At 36.0% G+C, this 17,912-nt stretch overlaps 1 protein-coding gene across 7 annotated transcripts in view; it reads left to right on the top strand.

Annotated features, from left to right (window-relative positions):
- Positions 1-17,473, top strand: part of SCEL (sciellin) — a 173,704-nt gene extending 156,231 nt beyond the window's left edge. For all 7 annotated transcript variants that reach the window (XM_045509153.2, XM_010973529.3, XM_045509156.2 and 4 more), the window contains 7 exons: positions 55-117; positions 4,893-4,985; positions 5,698-5,769; positions 8,825-8,899; positions 12,251-12,359; positions 14,952-15,054; positions 16,463-17,473. In XM_045509153.2, the coding sequence (XP_045365109.2) occupies positions 55-117; positions 4,893-4,985; positions 5,698-5,769; positions 8,825-8,899; positions 12,251-12,359; positions 14,952-15,054; positions 16,463-16,479 (532 nt within the window). In that variant the 3' untranslated portion in view covers positions 16,480-17,473. The remainder of the gene's footprint in view (positions 1-54; positions 118-4,892; positions 4,986-5,697; positions 5,770-8,824; positions 8,900-12,250; positions 12,360-14,951; positions 15,055-16,462) is intronic.
- Positions 17,474-17,912: the final 439 nt, after the last annotated feature.

Below are 17,912 nucleotides of genomic sequence, written 5' to 3' on the forward strand. Positions count from 1 at the left end.
CTAATGTTTATTTCCTAAAATTATATGTAACTAAATATTTTTTTTTCCCTGTAGAGACCAGAACCTGGAAAATTTAATTGAAGTAAATTCAAACATGTCTAAGAATAAGAATGGAAAGTAAGTCTTATTATAATTTATGTTTTTCTTATGAATTCCATATGAACTTGCATAAATTATATAATCTTGGAAGATTTTCTGAGAAGTTGAACTATACTATGATATTTAAGTATAAATATTTTCTGAATACAAAAAAAAAAAAACAATGTACAAGGTGCTTAATAGCTGATTTGGGGAAAAGTTAACAAAATTTGAATGCTGTTAGAATTTCTGACTAAGGGCCTGCTGTTCAGTGGTTTAGTGTAAAAGGCATCATGGAAATTCAGTGCTCTGCACTTGGACTGTGAAGATTTATTTTTGCTCACTGTTGCTTGGTAGGTTTTCAGTGTGCAGAAAGCACTCTGGGAATCTCTTCCTTGGATACCTAGTGCTAAAAGAATGCACAGACTCATCGCAGCCACAAAACAGGACCTAATTTTGGAATTTCTTGACACCACAAACTATACTGGCTTTAAAACTGTTGTACTTTGTTTCTTCTACAAGGAAGGTTAGGATAGAAGCTATACTTCATTGTTGTTACAGATTGTTTAAATTAGGAAAGAATTTTAAAAGCCTTCCATGTTTAGCAGTTCTTCCCCCCCCATACCTAAAAACAATGGGCTTCTATTTTTAACCTTCTTAAGGTACAGCTGCCTTTTCTGTTAAAAAAAAAAAAAAGTATGTAAAGAAATGATATTGTTGATATTGGGTGCAGAGAGTGGAAAAGCAGGAAAAGAGCTGGTTCACTGGTTGGTTGTTTGTTCATGCCTCTAAGGGGCTCTTGCATATATTTGGCTCTTCCCCAGATCATCTGCTTTCATTTTATTGATCCCAGGCAAGCCTTTGATAGAATGAGGGAGGATACGTTTTCAATAGGATCTATTGGAAAACGTTTACTGTTTTGGAAATAGTACCAGGCTTACAATTAACCACTCTCATTCAAATATTATTTGGAAGTGATCCAGGTTAAAAAAAAGACAAGTAAATGATTAAGTATAATCAAGGAAGTTCCCAGAGGATGTGATTTGAGAGGTGTTCCAACTTCAGTTGGGCTTGTTCAGTTGGGTTTTGTTGGAAGGATTAATGAGGAAATGGAAATTCAAGAGCAGGAATGGTAGCATGGCCAGGCTCCATAAGGCCTGCACTGAAATGCTGTATGTTCTTGACCAGAGGACACTCCATCAGGAATTCCTGGACATTATAACCTTCATTCTTTGTCATTATTGTAGCTCAGCTACTTCCTGGGTGTTGTTGGCTTCTGCTGATTTTTCTCCTGCTCTTCCCTCTGCTTATTGGCTTCCTTATTCTCTATGCTGTAGCTGTTTGATAACCAAGAACTTTAGCTGTCTCCCAGTTTCTCCTTCCTCATAACTCCACCTTCCTCTAGCTTGCCATGGTCTGTCTGATCTCCTTTGGTAAGGCAGTGAGGTTGTGGCCATCTGCACAGAAGAGGGTGTGTGGATGGAAAACACCACGGTTGACTTGGTTTACTCTTTGAATGTATTCACTTTGTATAGTAATTGGAGGTCCACATAAATATATGTTTTCTAATAGTATATTCACAGAATTGTACAACCATCACCACAATCAACTTCAGAACCTTTTCATCACCTCAAAAAGAAACCCCATATCCACTAGCAGTCACACATCATTTTCCTCCAACCCTTGGGACCTCGGTGACTACTAATCTACTTTCTGTCTCTTTGAATTTCCTATTCTGGACATTTCATATAAATGGAAACATGGAATAGGTTGTCCTTTGTGACTGGCTCTTTTCACTTAGCATAATGTGTTCTGGATTCACCCATGTTGTAGCATGTATCAATATTTTATTTCCTTTTATTGTCAAATATTCCATTGAATGAATATACCGAATTTTATTTGTTCATCAATTGATAGGCATTTGGGTTGTTTCCATTATTGGACTATAATTCACCATTATTAACAATGCTGCTATAAACATTCATATATAAGTTTTTGGGTAGAAGTGTTTTCATTTATCTTATACCTAGGAAGTGGAGTTGGTGGTTCCTGTAGTAACTCCATTTGAGGAACTGCCAGACTGTTGTTCAAATCAGCTGTACCATTTGATGTTCTTACCAGCAGTAGATGAGGGTGCGAGATAGTTAAATTTTCCAGGTGAACTTCCACTGCAGAAAACATTTTCTCAAGTGTAATTCCATTTGGAATTTTGTAAGTTCCAACACAATACTTGGATTTATAGTTTATGGAGTTATTTAATTAAGAAACAAAACTGTAACCATTGAATGGAAGTTACAATTCAGCAATTTGTTTCAATGAAAGAGAACTTCTTAACAAGAAAGCTGTCAAACAGCAAACATTGTTAAGTCATGAGTTCTCTTTTATGCATATTATTCAAGGCATCTGAGAGGAGTACTTTGGGAGAGTCCTCTATTGTACTGTTTCCCAAATCGTTTTTATATCAGAATCATCTGCTGATCCAGGGACCACACTTCGAAAACCAGCGCTCTTTTGGGTAAGATGTTGGGCTGCCTCTAAGGTTGTGGCTCTCAACCTTGACATACGCATGAGACTCACTGGAGAGGTTTAAAAGAATCCAAATGCTCAAGCCATACACCAAACCAATTAAGTCAGAATATCTGCCTGTGGGACCCAGTCATGTTTTAAAAAGCACTGCAGATTGTTTCATTGGTTGCCAAAGTATTGTTTCTCTAATGATTTTTATGGTTCTAAATAATTTTTAAAAATTGTGTTACCACTTATTGGCATTAAGATAGGATTTCCTTTGTAAAACTTATCACCATCTCATGAAAAACAAAGAAAGACTTAGCAACCATTACAAACCTTACAGCAGTAAAGAGACATGGTGATTATGTGGAAGTAATATCCTGATTTGGATCTGAAATTAAGACAGGACATTGATGGAAAAACTGATGAAATATGAATAAATCTGTAGTTTTGTTAATGGCATTGTACCAATGTTAATTCCTTAGTTTTGACAAATGTTTCATAGTTGTATGAGATACTAGCGTTAGGAGAAGCTGGGTGAAGGGTCTACTGGGAGTCTCTGTACTGTCATGGCAACTACTCTATACCTTTAAAGTTATTCCAAAATAAAAGATTTCTTTTTTTTTTAAGTCATCTTCCATAGCTACATGAGGAGCAATAAATAAAAATCCAATGAAGAATTTGTTGTTCCATATTCTAAATTTATTTACTCACATTTGATTTTCATTTACAGTTATAAAAATTATGTCTTTCTTAAAAGCATGGTCATTAATCTCATTGTAAACACAACTACTTGTGTTACTGTGTTAGTTGTGTTATTCCATTCCACAAGTGCTACTTATGTTAGTCCATTCAGGCTGCCATAACAAAATACCATAGACCGGGTAGCTTAAATGACAGAAATTTATTTTTTCACACTTCTGGAGGCTAAAGTCCATGATCAAGTTACCTTGGAGGTTGGTTTCTGGTTGAGAACTCACTTCTTGGCTTGCAGATGACTGTCTCCTGCTGTGTCCTCACATGGCCTTTCTTCTGGTGTGCACAGAGATAAAGAGAGATCTCTGGTATCTCCTCCTCTTCTTATAAGGTCACTAGTCCTATGGGATTAAAGCCCTACCTTTAAGATCTTGCCTATCTTTTATTACCTTTTTATAGGCTCTATCTCCAAATCACACTGGGGGTTAGGGTTTCAACATAAGAATTGTGTTGGAACACAATTAAATCTTTATCAGGACTGTTAGCAAATGGTTTCCTTTTCCTATCTGCACATTTTGCAAACTGGTGATATTTGATTTTACCTTTCTGAGGACAATACAAGCACATTTCACACTCACTGACAACCATTGTCCTTTGAAATTATTTGCTAAAATTGGGTTTTGTATTGTATATTATATGATTTGAATATTTCCAAATAATTCCTTGCTAGCTCCGTTGTTCTGGAATGACATATTCTAATGATCACGTTAGAGAATCTTCCAATAATATTAATTCCACTTTTTCATTACTTAGTATCATTTTAACTCAGTTGTATGTTTTGTGAAACATCTGTCTTCAAACTGGAAAATGGTTTTCTGTATGCCAGAGATGATAGTATGTGAACAAATATTTTCCTCTTCTTTAAGAGCTGTCTGGAAATGGAAGGAAAAGGCCAGTCAAGAATGATAAATTATGTTTAAGATCTAAATTCTCTTACTCTTTATGTCTGTCCTATGTCAGAGTATACTAACATGGGGGAGGAGAAAGAGCTAAAGCTTTCACTATTCCTGCATTAAAATATTCCTGTTTCACTGGAAAAAGCAAATATGCCTACACTTTGTTAAGCGTAAGTGACATTTTTAGATTAGCAGAAATCTAGGTCAAAGTTCTTTTGCAATCTTCAAAGTACTGCTTTCCGTTAAAAACAAAAAGGAAACCGGAATTTCTCAAAGCAGCCCCTGGATGATTTTCATTAAATTGATAAACTCTCAGATATATTGTATGTGAAAAGCTTTCTGAAAAGGCACTGCTGCTGTGGAAATGTCACTGGGACCAATTTCAGATGGTTCCTGTGCTTAGTAAAAGGCCTTCTATCCTAGTGTTAGATAATGTGACAATGCCGGTAGATTATTCTTAAAGGTGAGACAGTGGTCTCTGTGGAGGACTAAAACAGTACATGTATTCTGCTTGTGTATCTGTGCAGAAACTGGGACAACATAAAGAGGTTCACTGTATGTAAAAAATGCCAATTGAACAGCATTTCAATAAAACAAAAAAACTCCTAAATGGCCTTGATTTTAAGTGCTGAATATTTGCATTTGCTTTCTCAGGCAAGATGGCCAAGTCAATGGATCTACTGATGCTTTAAACAATCTGTCCTCTAAAGCCATTGCCTATTCTTATGAAGCCAAGAAGACTCGCAGGTACTGTGGTCAATTATAAAACAAATGACACAACTATTCGCCTTCTGGGTTTTTTCTTCCTTTTTTTTTTTAAACATTCACATACAACCTGATCCTTCCTTTGAAATGCAGAACTTTTAAAATGTATCAGTGACTAAACAGGCTTATACAAAAGTGTTGTGTAAGCAACTTGGTCATTGGTAAGTTGTGACTTTTGGATAGGAAAGTGTAAAATGTGATTTTCCCTAAGAGATCAACAATTTCTTTTTGTAAAGAATGATTGTGACATTGACATTGATATTCTTTAGGTACGTTTAAAGGTTTCATTAAATCAGATATTACCATGTTGGTTAATTAAGGTCCATTTTTGGCTTGAGATACATAGGGAAAGTTACGGTTTGGATATATGAATGGGATATCAGGGAAATGGACACCAAAACATATTACACAAATATTCCAAATAGTCATCATGCTGTACAGCAGACTTACTGAGTGACCAATTTTCATGATAGTAATCTGCAAGTAGGCCATGATAGTGGAAGTTGAGACAAAATGGGAGACATAAATTTTACAGAAGTAGATTAATAGCACTTTAATATTTATATTTCAAAGTAACAGTTTAGAAGGAATATATGAGCATTATTTTTTTTCACTGAATCGGATAATTGCCTTCTTAATTTGACCATCCTTGTAAACAAACTTTAACCATAAAGTAAAATGGTTTGTGTTGCAGCTCCAACGCCGAAACTAGGCATGTGGGACCAAAGGACACTGTTGTGTACACAAGGACATACATGGAGAATAGGTACTGGAAATTGAAGTGTTTTGCTATATATAGTTTATAATTTTGAAATAGTCTATGCTTAAGAAGAATTGCCATTATTTTAGGGTATGCTTGCTTTTTTTCAAATAGCAGAACATTTAAGAGCATATTAAGTTCCAAAATGGCTTAAAGACTTAAACATAAGACAAGACACTATAAACCTCCTGGAAGAAAACATAGGCAAAACATTCTCTGACATAAATCTTAACAATGTTCTCTGAGGACAACCTAACCAGCTAACAGAAATAAAAGCAAAAATAAACAAATGGGAACTAATTAAACTTATAAGCTGTTGCACAGCAAAGGAAACTATATAAACACAACAAAAAGACAATCTATGGAATGGGAGAAGATATTTGCAATAGATGAAGCTAAGAAGGGCTTACTTTCCAGAATAGACAAACAGTTCATACAACTTAATAGCAAAAAGACACACAACCCAATCCAAAAAAGGGCAGAAGACCTAAACAAGCAATTCTCCAGTGAAGACATACAGATGGCCAATAAGTACATGGAAAAATGCTCAGTATCGCTAATTATCAGAGAAATGCAAATCAAAACTACAATGAGGTGTCACCTTACAACAGTCAGAATGGCCATCATTCAAAAGTCCACAAATGACAAATGCTGGAGAGGCTGTGGAGAAAGGGGAACCCTCCTACACTGCTGGTGGGAATGCAGTTTGGTGCAGCCATTATGGAAAACAATATGGAGAATCCTTAAAAAGCTAGAAATAGACTTAACCACATTATCCAACAATCCCACTCCTGGGCATATATCCAGAGGAGGCTCTAATTCAAAAAGACTCATGCACCCCAATGTTCATAGCAGCACTGCTTACAATAGCCAAGACATGGAAACAACCTAAATGTCCATCGACAGATGACTGGATACAGAAGTTGTGATATATTTATACAATAGAATACTACTCAGCCATAAAAATGAATAAAATAATGACATTTTCAGCAACATGGATGGGCCTAGAGGTTGTCATACTAAGTGAAGTAAGCCAGAAAGAGAAAGAAAAATGCCATATGATATCACTCATATGTAGAAACTTAAAAAAATGACATAAATGAACTTATAAAACAGAAACAGACTCACAGACATGGAAAACAAACTTAGTTACCAGGGGAAAATGGGGGTGGGGAGAGATAAACTGGGAGTTTGACATTTGCAGATACTAACTATTATATATAAAATAGATAAACAACAAGTTTATACTGTATAGCACAAGGAACTATGTTCAATACATTGTAGTAACCTATAATGAAAAAGAATATATATATACATGTATGATTGAAACATTATGCTATACACCAGAAATTGACATGACATTGCAAGCTGATTATACTTCAATTAAATAATTAATTAATTGATTGATTATTTTTAAAATAAGAGTATATTGAGTTCTAGGTATATAACTCTTTATAATCTTTCCAGTATTAAGTAGTTGTCAAATACTTATGCAAAGTCATTGATGGACTAAATAATATTTTAATATAACACATGTATACATAATAGGGCAGTTATTTGAAAGTTGTCACATAAGCATACATGACCATAAATAAACTTTATAAAATCACACAACTATTCCCATGCTAATTTGGAGTCACACTTTAATTAAATGGTTCTGTCAAGTGTTGCTTACCTCTAAACCGAAATAAAGGATATAACTTTTAGTAAATATGCTCTGGCCCACAAAACTGCTGCTTGATGTGATGGAAGTTGAGGAAAATGTCAACCAAAGTCAGGGATTCACAAGTCATTCAATTTTTAAGGAGCACAAAAACAAGAATTAGCCTAATTGTGGGGACCTTAATGGTGGGGTATGCCTATGTGGATATACGTACACATTTGTTAATCATAACACATTTCAAAGAGCCCAGAAAACAGGGTATCTGGGGAGGGGGCTCCCAGAAATTTAGGGCGTATCAGGATTTCTCAAACCGACAGATAGGTTACCTTGTAAAATACAACCTCGAGTTTGATTTTTCTACTTAATCCAATTCTCCTTAAAATTGACACTGACAACTCAGTATGGTATAGAGGATCAAATATGGGACTGACTCTTAGTTTGTCATTTACTGACCATGTAGTCTCGGCAAAGTTACTTAACCACAGTTTTCTGACCAATAAAATGAGAGTAATGGTATATGCATCACGCATGACTATGTGCAGATTCTTATTTAGCACTGTGAGCTGTGTGTTCCATAAAATGGGATTCTATTTCTGACAGCAGTCTGCCTACCGGCAGTTTAGAGGGAAAGATTTCTCATCAAGAAATCCCAAGTGAGGGCTGTGGAGTTATCACTCACTGTATGAAATAACAGGGACACACTGCTTCCAGTCCTGATATGCTCACAGGTAGCACAAGTACTAGGGAAGCAGTTGTGGGTTCACCAGCTGGTCAGTGCATTGCAGACCGGACTTCACTTGTCTCCAGGAGAGAGTGACGTTTACAAAGTAGAGCAATCTAAGGGAACAAACTGGATTTTTAAAAGTGACTATTTTTGCTTTCATTCTAAACTATTCTTGGATGTTTTCAAGTAAAACTAAAAACTGCTATAGCTTTCTCTAAAAGTTCAAGAGTATTTCTCTACATGAGTGGTGTCTGTCAATGTTTGCTTGCACTGGCTCGTGCTTTGTGTATTTTTTTTTAATCTATGTTAGACTACAGAGAGCTTTCTTTTAGTAAAAATAAGGGCGGTGCTGGTATAAAGTTCACGAAAAATACTAACTGCTTTTCCTGCTTACACTTGTTCTTGCCTGGTCCTTGCCCCATTCTGTATTAACTTTGGTAGATATGTCAATTTATATCAACCTGGAGGTGGCTTGCATATCAATAGTCTCCAGATTAAAAAGAGAAGTGTCAGTACATTGTCCTGGCTTGTGACATCACAAAGAATTCACAAAGAATAGTTAGAATGAGGCTGCGTGAGTGGGGGCATGTGTGCTTCCTCTCCTGCATAGGGGTATATACTTCAGGACCAGGGAAATAGCCCAATTCTCACATGTCCAACGTGTCTGTTTCTAGTAAATCACCAAAGGATGGCTATCAGGAGAATATCTCTGGAAAATACATACAAACTGTTTATTCAACTTCAGATAGGTGAGTATGTCTTTATTGCCGTACATCAAAGTATACACTTTTTAAAAAGTGTATCTATCCTTATATATTATATGTGTGTATATATTTCTATAAATGCTGTATTAGATATGTGTATATATACTATATATCACATATAATATGTATTTTAGTATATATATAGCATTGAAATATATGTTTATATTCTTCTCCACTGAACTTGGAAATGACACTCTTGACAGTGATGGTTCTATTGGTGCGTGTATGAGTGGAGCGAAGTCCAGCAACCTCTGCATCCAGGAGTTTGTTCCTTGGTTTCCTGGCTGTTGTTCTTTAATTTTGATGCACTTGATTCCGATAGAGCTTTCTGGGCCTTTCAGCTGTCTCCCAGACCTGCGTCTCCGCTGTCAGTGATCCCAGGAGTCCCCAGTACTGCCACATTATTAGCATCTAGGCTGCACTGCGTCCCTAGACTGTGGCTCAGCCCTCGCTCCTTGTGGTTTTCCGAAGCCAGCGCACCTTGCAAACAGCTTGGTGGATATACTGCTGTGACCCACGTGGGCCCACGCGCAGTTCCCAGGAGGGGGTTAAATGAACATCAATTTAGTGCTGGTAAACTGACCCCAGGCTTTTACTCTTGGTTATTCTCTTTTTCCATTTAATGTTCAGTGAGGCAAATATTTGATGCTCATGAGAGTGTGGTCTGCAGACTTCCAGCGGAGGGAATGAAGTAAATAATTAGCATTTCAACCCAATCACTGGAAACCAGCTGTAATGCCAATTTCCAGTTTCTATTGATGGTGTTTCTTTATAGTGGGGCTGGAAATATGGCTCACTGCGGATAAGGACATAGCTCATTTTTATGCATAGCCCCAACTTGTAATGCAGTGCTTGGCATCTCAGTACTCAAAAAACAATCCCTGGAAAAATAAACTAAGGGAAACATGGCCATCAAATTTATACCCCTTGGTCACTTTTATAAAACCTTATATTACCAATGCGCTTCTGAGTGTCTTGCCTTTAAGTCATCTCTCTGGTGTGCCCATACAAGCACCAAATACCATCTAGATAGCCAAAAAATCAGAGCTAGATTTTTCGTAGTGTTTTGAAAAGCTCTTTAACTAAAAGTATGCTCTTAATAAGGATGACATTAACATCAGAGCTTTCCCTGGGCTCATATTTTTATTGTTAACCTAAGGAAGGAAAACATTCTTCATTGAAGTGTTGCTCTTAATATGAAGAATTTCAATCCTGTTCCTCATGTGATCCTGGAAATTTTTTTTAGTCATCAGAGCAGAAGTCAATTCTCTGATAAAACCAGTCAATCAAGCAACTTTTTCTGTTGATTATTGTGTGAAATTAGCTGTGTCCCACTCCCACCCCCCACCACCCAGTTCTTATCTAAACACGTCAATCCCATTTAAAGTGGCCAGTGGCACTTTACAGGATAAAGAATGGACATGATTTATGGGCCTTTAAAGGGAAGCTGGTCCTGCAGAATACTGACTGATGCTCAGTGACTCCAGCCACCCTCATTTTGTAGCTCCTTGGAACATCCCGTTCACTCTGCTTGGAATCCCTCCGTTGCACCCCTTCTCTCCTCCCCGAGATCACCTTGAGAGCACCTCTCTCTCCTTGAGAGCGCCTTCACCTTCAAGCTTTAACTCACATGGCACTTGCGCTGACAAGTCTCTCCTGACTTCACCCCGGGGATTAGTTGCTCCGTTGGCTGTGCTCTCCTAACTCTTTCCCCACATCTGTAATATGTGGTGATCACTGAATCATGCACCTGGCTACCCCAGTGGAAAGAAAGCTTCTCATTGACAGAGACCATCTCACGCTTCCTTCTATTCCCAGTTCCTATCTCAGTGTCTCTGGAAAGGAAGCATGCTGGAGAGCACCTGTTTTCTATTCCTCAAGTGCTCACAGTCTTACACAGGAAATTGAAGTATGTATGTACATATGTACGTACGGGTATAAATAATGCCTAGGAGACTATCTGCCAGGAATATATAAGCAAGCAGCTAGAGAGATCATCGAAAGAGGGAAATATTTATTTATATACATAAGGGTTAGGAGAGGTTACCGGAATGACTGAGCGTCTAAAACTAGTCAAGGTTTATCTACTCCAATCCCTTTCCTCTCCCACCATCTCCTCCTCTCTACTTCCCCTCCTCTCTGCTTCTAGTCTTGAGCCAGATGATAGGATCCTGGTTTCTGGGCATGACTAATTCTTTCTAACCCAGTGGGCCCAGTAGACCTCACAGGCAGGCCCAGAGGGAGCGCAGGACTCTGGGGCCGCTCTGCCTTCATTCACACTCTGCCTCTGCCGCGCGCCGGCTGCGTGACAGGAACAACTTACTTACCCTTCAGTGCCTCTTCTGTAAAATAGAGATAAAAATAATAGTGCCTGCTTCTCAGAGATGTCTTGAAGAGTAAATGAGCTCATATAAGCAAAGTGCATGGGGGCTGCGCTGGATGTGTGACACTGTATTAGCACTGTGTGAGTCTTCACTATCGTTATTTCACCGCCCCATTGTGTGTCCTACTCTGGAAGTCTCAGGCATGTGTGCTAACACCCCGAGACTTGTAAACTCTGCAAGGCTCTATTTAAGACAGTCCTAAGACCTTCCAGAAGAAAAATAATCACACAGTTATTGACCTTTCTTAAGGCTTCGGTGTGACACAAGGTCTTTTGGACTGATCATTTATGAACAGTATTGAACATTATTTTTCCAAAATAAATAACAAAACTCTTTTTCCCCATCACATTTGTGGTGAGGTTATGTCATGTTGGAGAGTTTTTGTCATGAAAAGCACTCCAATATTCTAAGTCTTACAATGACATTGAAAGAAATGTGTGGAGGAGCACCTTGGGACTCTATACCCTAGCGTCTAGGACACCACAGGTACCAGCCATCATTTGTGAATTTACCAACACATTCTTGAATAGATTTCTGTTTTTGTCCTATTGAATGTTTTAAGAGTTAAAATTTTATACTAATCTGCAGCATAACTTTTCTATGATATATGTACATTAATAATTCAAAACCCTCTTCTAGCTTCAAGGGGTACTTATGACCTAGTTCAATTAGGAAACTGTGAACATCTTTGCTCTGCCCAGATGCACTGTTGATTGCTAATGAATTAATAATTTGAGATTTTCCTTCATGTTAATTCTTTGATATCATTTTGAGATAAGGAGAAGAATCAACTCTATCACTAGGATAAGTAAATCCTGAACTTTCCTTGATTTTTATACAATTTACTAAAGTAGCAACAAAATTAACATATCATTTCCATATGACTTTATGGGGAATACATCTGCCTTTTGCATGATGACAAATTTATTTTTAATTGCTTACGTCTCTATAGGTCTGTCATTGAAAGAGATATGTGCACTTACTGTCGAAAACCCTTGGGCACAGAAACTAAGATGATTTTAGATGAATTACAAATTTGCTGCCATTCCACTTGCTTCAAGGTAAGGATATGTTTATTGCATTTAACTCAATATAAATTGCATAATGACTGGAGTAAAAATAATTATTTAATGAAATATATGAGATGAAGTTAAGGCTTTCAGAAACACTCCCATGCACATTAATAATGCACTATTTAAACATTTCTCAGAGTTCTGCAGCCTCAGCCTCCAAGATTTATAATTACTCTCTTGGCTCTAGGCTTAGAATTGATTACTGACACATTTATAACTCTTACTCTACAGATTTAAACCTGTAAAAAGATAAACACTTGTTCTCGTTACAAAAGTTTTCTGCAGCATTTTCATAAATCATACATTACATAAAATAGATAATGAAAACCAAAAAGGAAAAGAAAGTGTTACGAAGAAAGCTAACAGCTCCTTGTATCATGAATTAGGACCGATGGGCTTAACAATGGTTGAGACTCTGCTTTTGAGAGCATGATTAATTATAATTAATTGTGGCAGTATAGTAACAATACAGCTTCCATAGAGAATGCTTCACAGTATGTGTTTTCATGTCATGTCTTTTCTTCTCACAAAAGCATTGGTTAGATCAACATTATGATCTTTGGTGTAGCTGGATGAGCAGTTGACTGGGAATCTGAAGAACTGGGTTGGCATTCTGACTGACACTAATTGTGGCTGTGTGACTTTGGACAGTCACCTAAATTAGTGTAGCCTCAGTTTCCTCATCTGTAAAATAAATAGCTGACTAGATCAGTGGTTCTTCCCGAATGCACATTATAATCATCCAGGGGGATTAGAAGAAAAATAGAATGTTTGGTTCTAGCCCCAATTAAATCAAGAATCTTAGAGATGATCCCTGGGAATTGGTTTTTGTTTTTACAATTTTTTTATTTATTATTTTTTGGTGGGGGAAGGCAATTAGATTTATTTATTTTTCATACTTTTTAAAATGGAAGTACAGTCAGTTATAATGTGTCAATTTCTGGTATACAGCACAATGTCCCAGTCATGCATATACATACATATATTCATTTTCATACTCTTTTTCATTAAAGGTTATTACAAGATATTGAATTGGTTCCCTGTGCTATACAGAAGAAATTTGTTTTTTAAATCTATTTTTATATATAGTGGCTAACACTTGCAAATCTCAAACTCCCAAATTTATCCCTTCCCACCCCCTTTCCCCGGTAACCATAAGATTGGTTACTATGTCTGTCTGCTATGTTTCTGTTTTGTAGATGAGTTTGTGTCCTCTTTTTTCTTTTTTTTTTAGATTCCACATATAAGTGATATCATACGGTATTTTTCTTTCTCTTTCTAGCTTACTTCACTTAGAATGACAATCCCTAGGTCCATCCATGTTGCTGCAAATGGCATTGTTTTATTCTATTTTATGGCTGAGTAGTATTCCATTGTATAAATATACCACAGCTTCTTTATCCAGTTATTTGTCATTGGTATTTTTAAAAGCTCCTTAGATAGATCCAATGGGCAGCCAGTTTGAGAACTGCAGCTTAAATCTCTGGTTCCTTTCTAGTACTAATTTCTGTGGTTGATACAAATTATCTAATTCAGTCAAGTAAGTGTAATAACTAGACAGTTGATTGCTTCTCTTTCAGTTAGCTTCAGACAGTGGCACAAAGCAATCAGAAATACGATGTCTCATTTTGAGCAAAAAATTTCCAATTTCAGGCCATTACAGATAGAATTCTATATAAAATATCTGAAAATTTTGTAAGTATTTAATTGTGAGAGTGAAATTTCCTTTTAGTTATTAAAAGATACTCAATGAAACAAAAGCTAGTCTACAGATCTTTATTTAAAATTGTTGATCAGAAAACTTTTTAAAAGAAGAAAATTCTCCTGATTATTGCTTTGGTATAAATAGGAATAATTTCCATTTTTTATACTTTGGGTGATTTATTTCCATTTTCAATTTAATTGTAAAGTACCATTAACTGAGAATAAAAATGTCCCCACACTCCTAGGAAAAGATGGATTATTCTATAGCCATAATAATAGAGAACCATCTGAACTGGTTTAAACATGTTGAATTGATCAATGACAACTTGTGTCAGTGAACATGGAAGTCAGCCAGTTGGCAATGGACTTGCTTCAGTGAGCACAGGTCTAAGGCAGATGTCAATTCTTCCCTGCCTCCTTAACCAACACAGCTTAAAACAAACTTCCCCCTAAACACTATGTAGAATCAGGAGTTTGTTTCGCTCAGTGAGGCTATACCTGGACAGCATAGCTCTCCCTTAGTGTTTCTGTTTGTGATACCCAGTGGTGATCTTGTCTTTGGCATAATCGATTTTTGAAAAGGTGTATCTACTCTATTGTGAGTTAAATAGAAACTTCAGTGGTAAATGTACCCTAAAATGCACAGCCGCATAATAGATTGATTTATAAGAGAACTTCTTTGAAAATTTCGGCATGTGGATTGCAGACAAGTGCTCCCTGACTTTCCCTCAAGAGCTCTCTAAAGGCTTTTCTGAGTGTTGCTACAGAGGATGGTACTGAATGAATTAAAAGGTTTTTTGTTTTTTTTAGCTTGTTACACTAAGAATCTGAACATCATATATAATGTAAACTTTATATATACCTTTTTTTCTTCAGTGTGAAATATGCAAACAGCCTTTGGAAAACCTACAAGCTGGTGACAGTATTTGGATTTATAGGCAGACAATACATTGTGAACCTTGCTATTCAAAAGTTGTAGGTAAGTGTTAAGCTCTGTAAGAAATCGTCACTAACATTAATGGGCATTTGATACTATTGAAAATGAAAGATTTTGAAAGTAAAAATATTTTATTAATTATATTAAAAATTCAACTGCAGATAGTACATATAATGGTAGCATTTTGTTTTATGGCATAAAATCAGTCAACATTTTATATTTTATTCTGATATCAGATCAGACAGATAAAATTAAACAAAAGGTCATTTATTTTAGGAAACTTTCCATTTTTTCCAAACAAAACCATATCTTCTTTGCTCAAATAATTGTTGGAATTGAAGTCTTTATCTGTGAATGACCTTTTACATTTGCACTGAAATATACTTTTTTACTTAATTTGGTTATTATACTGAATGCCTTTTAATGTTATTTTTAAATGGAAAATTTAATGATACATAATTCTGTATTAAGTATAGCATCTAAGTATTTTTTTTTACCAGTTTAAGACCAACATTACTATAATTTGGACACTTAATTAGCATAAATGATGTCAGATGAAACATTAAGGACCTGTATTTTTAACTCGTATTTTCAATAAACTTAGCATGAAAGCTGTAAAAGTTGATTTAAAAGGTGTGCACAGTGTACAGTAAGTTAGCAATATAAAATCCTATGAAATTTGATTAGTGTTTAAAGCCAGTATCAGCATTTTATTTTCACTTCATTAGTAAATAGATAGAATAACCAGGATGATACTGGGGAGCTGGCCAACAGCACTGTGCAAAGGGCATGTTTCCTGATGTCTTGCTGGTGGTGAATGAGAGAAGAACATTTGCGATTTTTCACATGGAATCCAGAATATGGAATTTAATGACAAATGTGTGATATGAATGAGGTACTGGGAGGCTACATTTGGAAAACGCTCTGAAAAATATTCAGAAACCCACGTTCCATCAGGCTGCAGAATCAACAAGAGCAAACCCAATTATATTCATACTTTGCCTTCTATTTTCTGCTTTCTCATTTTAGTTTTTTGTCCTAATTGAGCAGCCTTATCATGATCCAGTGTTACATCAAGGGGCCTTGATATGCATGGTCACAGCTCTAAAACTCTCACTCCCAGAAGTCCATGATATGGTTTAGGAGATATGGTTACCAAAATACTCAGATCTTTGTACCATCCCCCCTGTTTATGTGCATTTTTATAGTACAGTAAGCTGTCAAGACATGACTCTGAGGCATGTCATAAATGAGTACCAGCCATGCGAGCTCTGTATTTAAGGTATGACCAAAAGCCATGCCACAGTGATGAACTCAGTAGAAGGTAAAGGTAAACTGCTTCATCCACCACTTCCCCCTTGATGAATAATTATTTTTAAAACTTTAGTCATAGGCTTATTTTTTTGTACTGAATTGTATATCTAACTGTTATTTTCTTTAAATCTTTCAGCGAAGTGGATTCAGTAATTCTGGAACATGAAAATCAAGATGAAAGCATTCATTAAGGAATTAAAATGTTTCTTTTAAGAACATGCAATCTAGAAAAGCTTTTATACCAACGATGGACTCTTGTATAGAATTAAGAGTTCTGCTACTGCATAAATAATCTAATTGCCTTCACTAAGGTCACAAACAGAAAGGGAACCATCTGGTATCTGGTAAAATTTAGTGATGAAAAATTCAAGTGGTTCCAGTTACTGATATCAAAGAAAGGATGCTTCTGATGGCAGTGAGTGTTGTCAACTTTGACCAGATCCACCTCTGCTCTGTTAGGCTGTGTATCATGGTTTCCATTATAGACAAGTTTCCCATTTTCTCACTTTTGTTTCCTGAAGAATTTCAATTTGCAGACATTATTGACATCGTGACAAAACTGTTACAGAAGCAAGATATGTTTCCTTTATATACAAAAGAAATATTCATAGAACTTTGACAGAAAGATAAATTTTGACATAATGTTGGATGGACCTCAAAAAATCACTTTAACTTTTTCAGATTTCTGTGCTATTATTTGTCATATGAGGGGCATTGGGGACAATGATTTCTAAGGTCGCTCTCTGCTCCAAAACTGTCAGACTCTAAATCTGACTAGTTTTTGTTTTCTCTTTAGAAGCATAGCTGAATATGTGTTTGTTAAGCATATTGAACTAGATAGAATATCTAAACAATTTAACCTTAGTGTCATCCTTCCATTTATCACAGATATAAGTTTTATAGAATGTGTTTTAAGAACCGAAATATGTGTATTTATGGGAAATGGGTAAAAGCATATGACTAGTTTACATATTATAATTTGTTAAGTTTTCTTTGCATGCATTTCAAAATCTGGATTTACAAATAGTCTCTGAGAAACAATGGTTATGGACTACAAAGACATGTTCCTTAGCACGTTACATCTATTCTTATCACATAGCACTTTATACTTACAGAAGGCTTGTGAAAATAAAACAGTTACACTGAATCTTTGTGTGAAGTGTCTGTATCACTCACTAACATTCATACTGTCAAGTAGAGTGATCACAATTTATTATATTCTGTGCCATGCTGCTTAACGTTAATTTTTTAAGTGCTCAAGCTATACCTTATATTTTTTAAGAGCTTTTTCTTAAGGAATTGAAAATTCAATAATCATGTGGAGAACTAGCACTATTACTAAAATTGAGACATTGAACTTATAAACTATTTTCTGTGCAGATAGAAGCTGCTCTCAAAGAAGGCATATGGAACATTGAGGGGGTGGAATTCTAGGGAGTTTAAGGCAGTTGTGAAACACTGACATAAACTAAGGAGAATAAAAAATAATCACATATTTTCTAAATGTTGATAAATGTAAAGAATTATTCTTCTGTATAATGATTTCAAGCATCTATTCCTCTTGGACACTGGTCCACAAAGTGTTA

This window comes from Camelus bactrianus, chromosome 14 (assembly GCF_048773025.1).
Source record: "Camelus bactrianus isolate YW-2024 breed Bactrian camel chromosome 14, ASM4877302v1, whole genome shotgun sequence".
Classification (NCBI taxonomy): Eukaryota; Metazoa; Chordata; class Mammalia; order Artiodactyla; family Camelidae; genus Camelus; species Camelus bactrianus.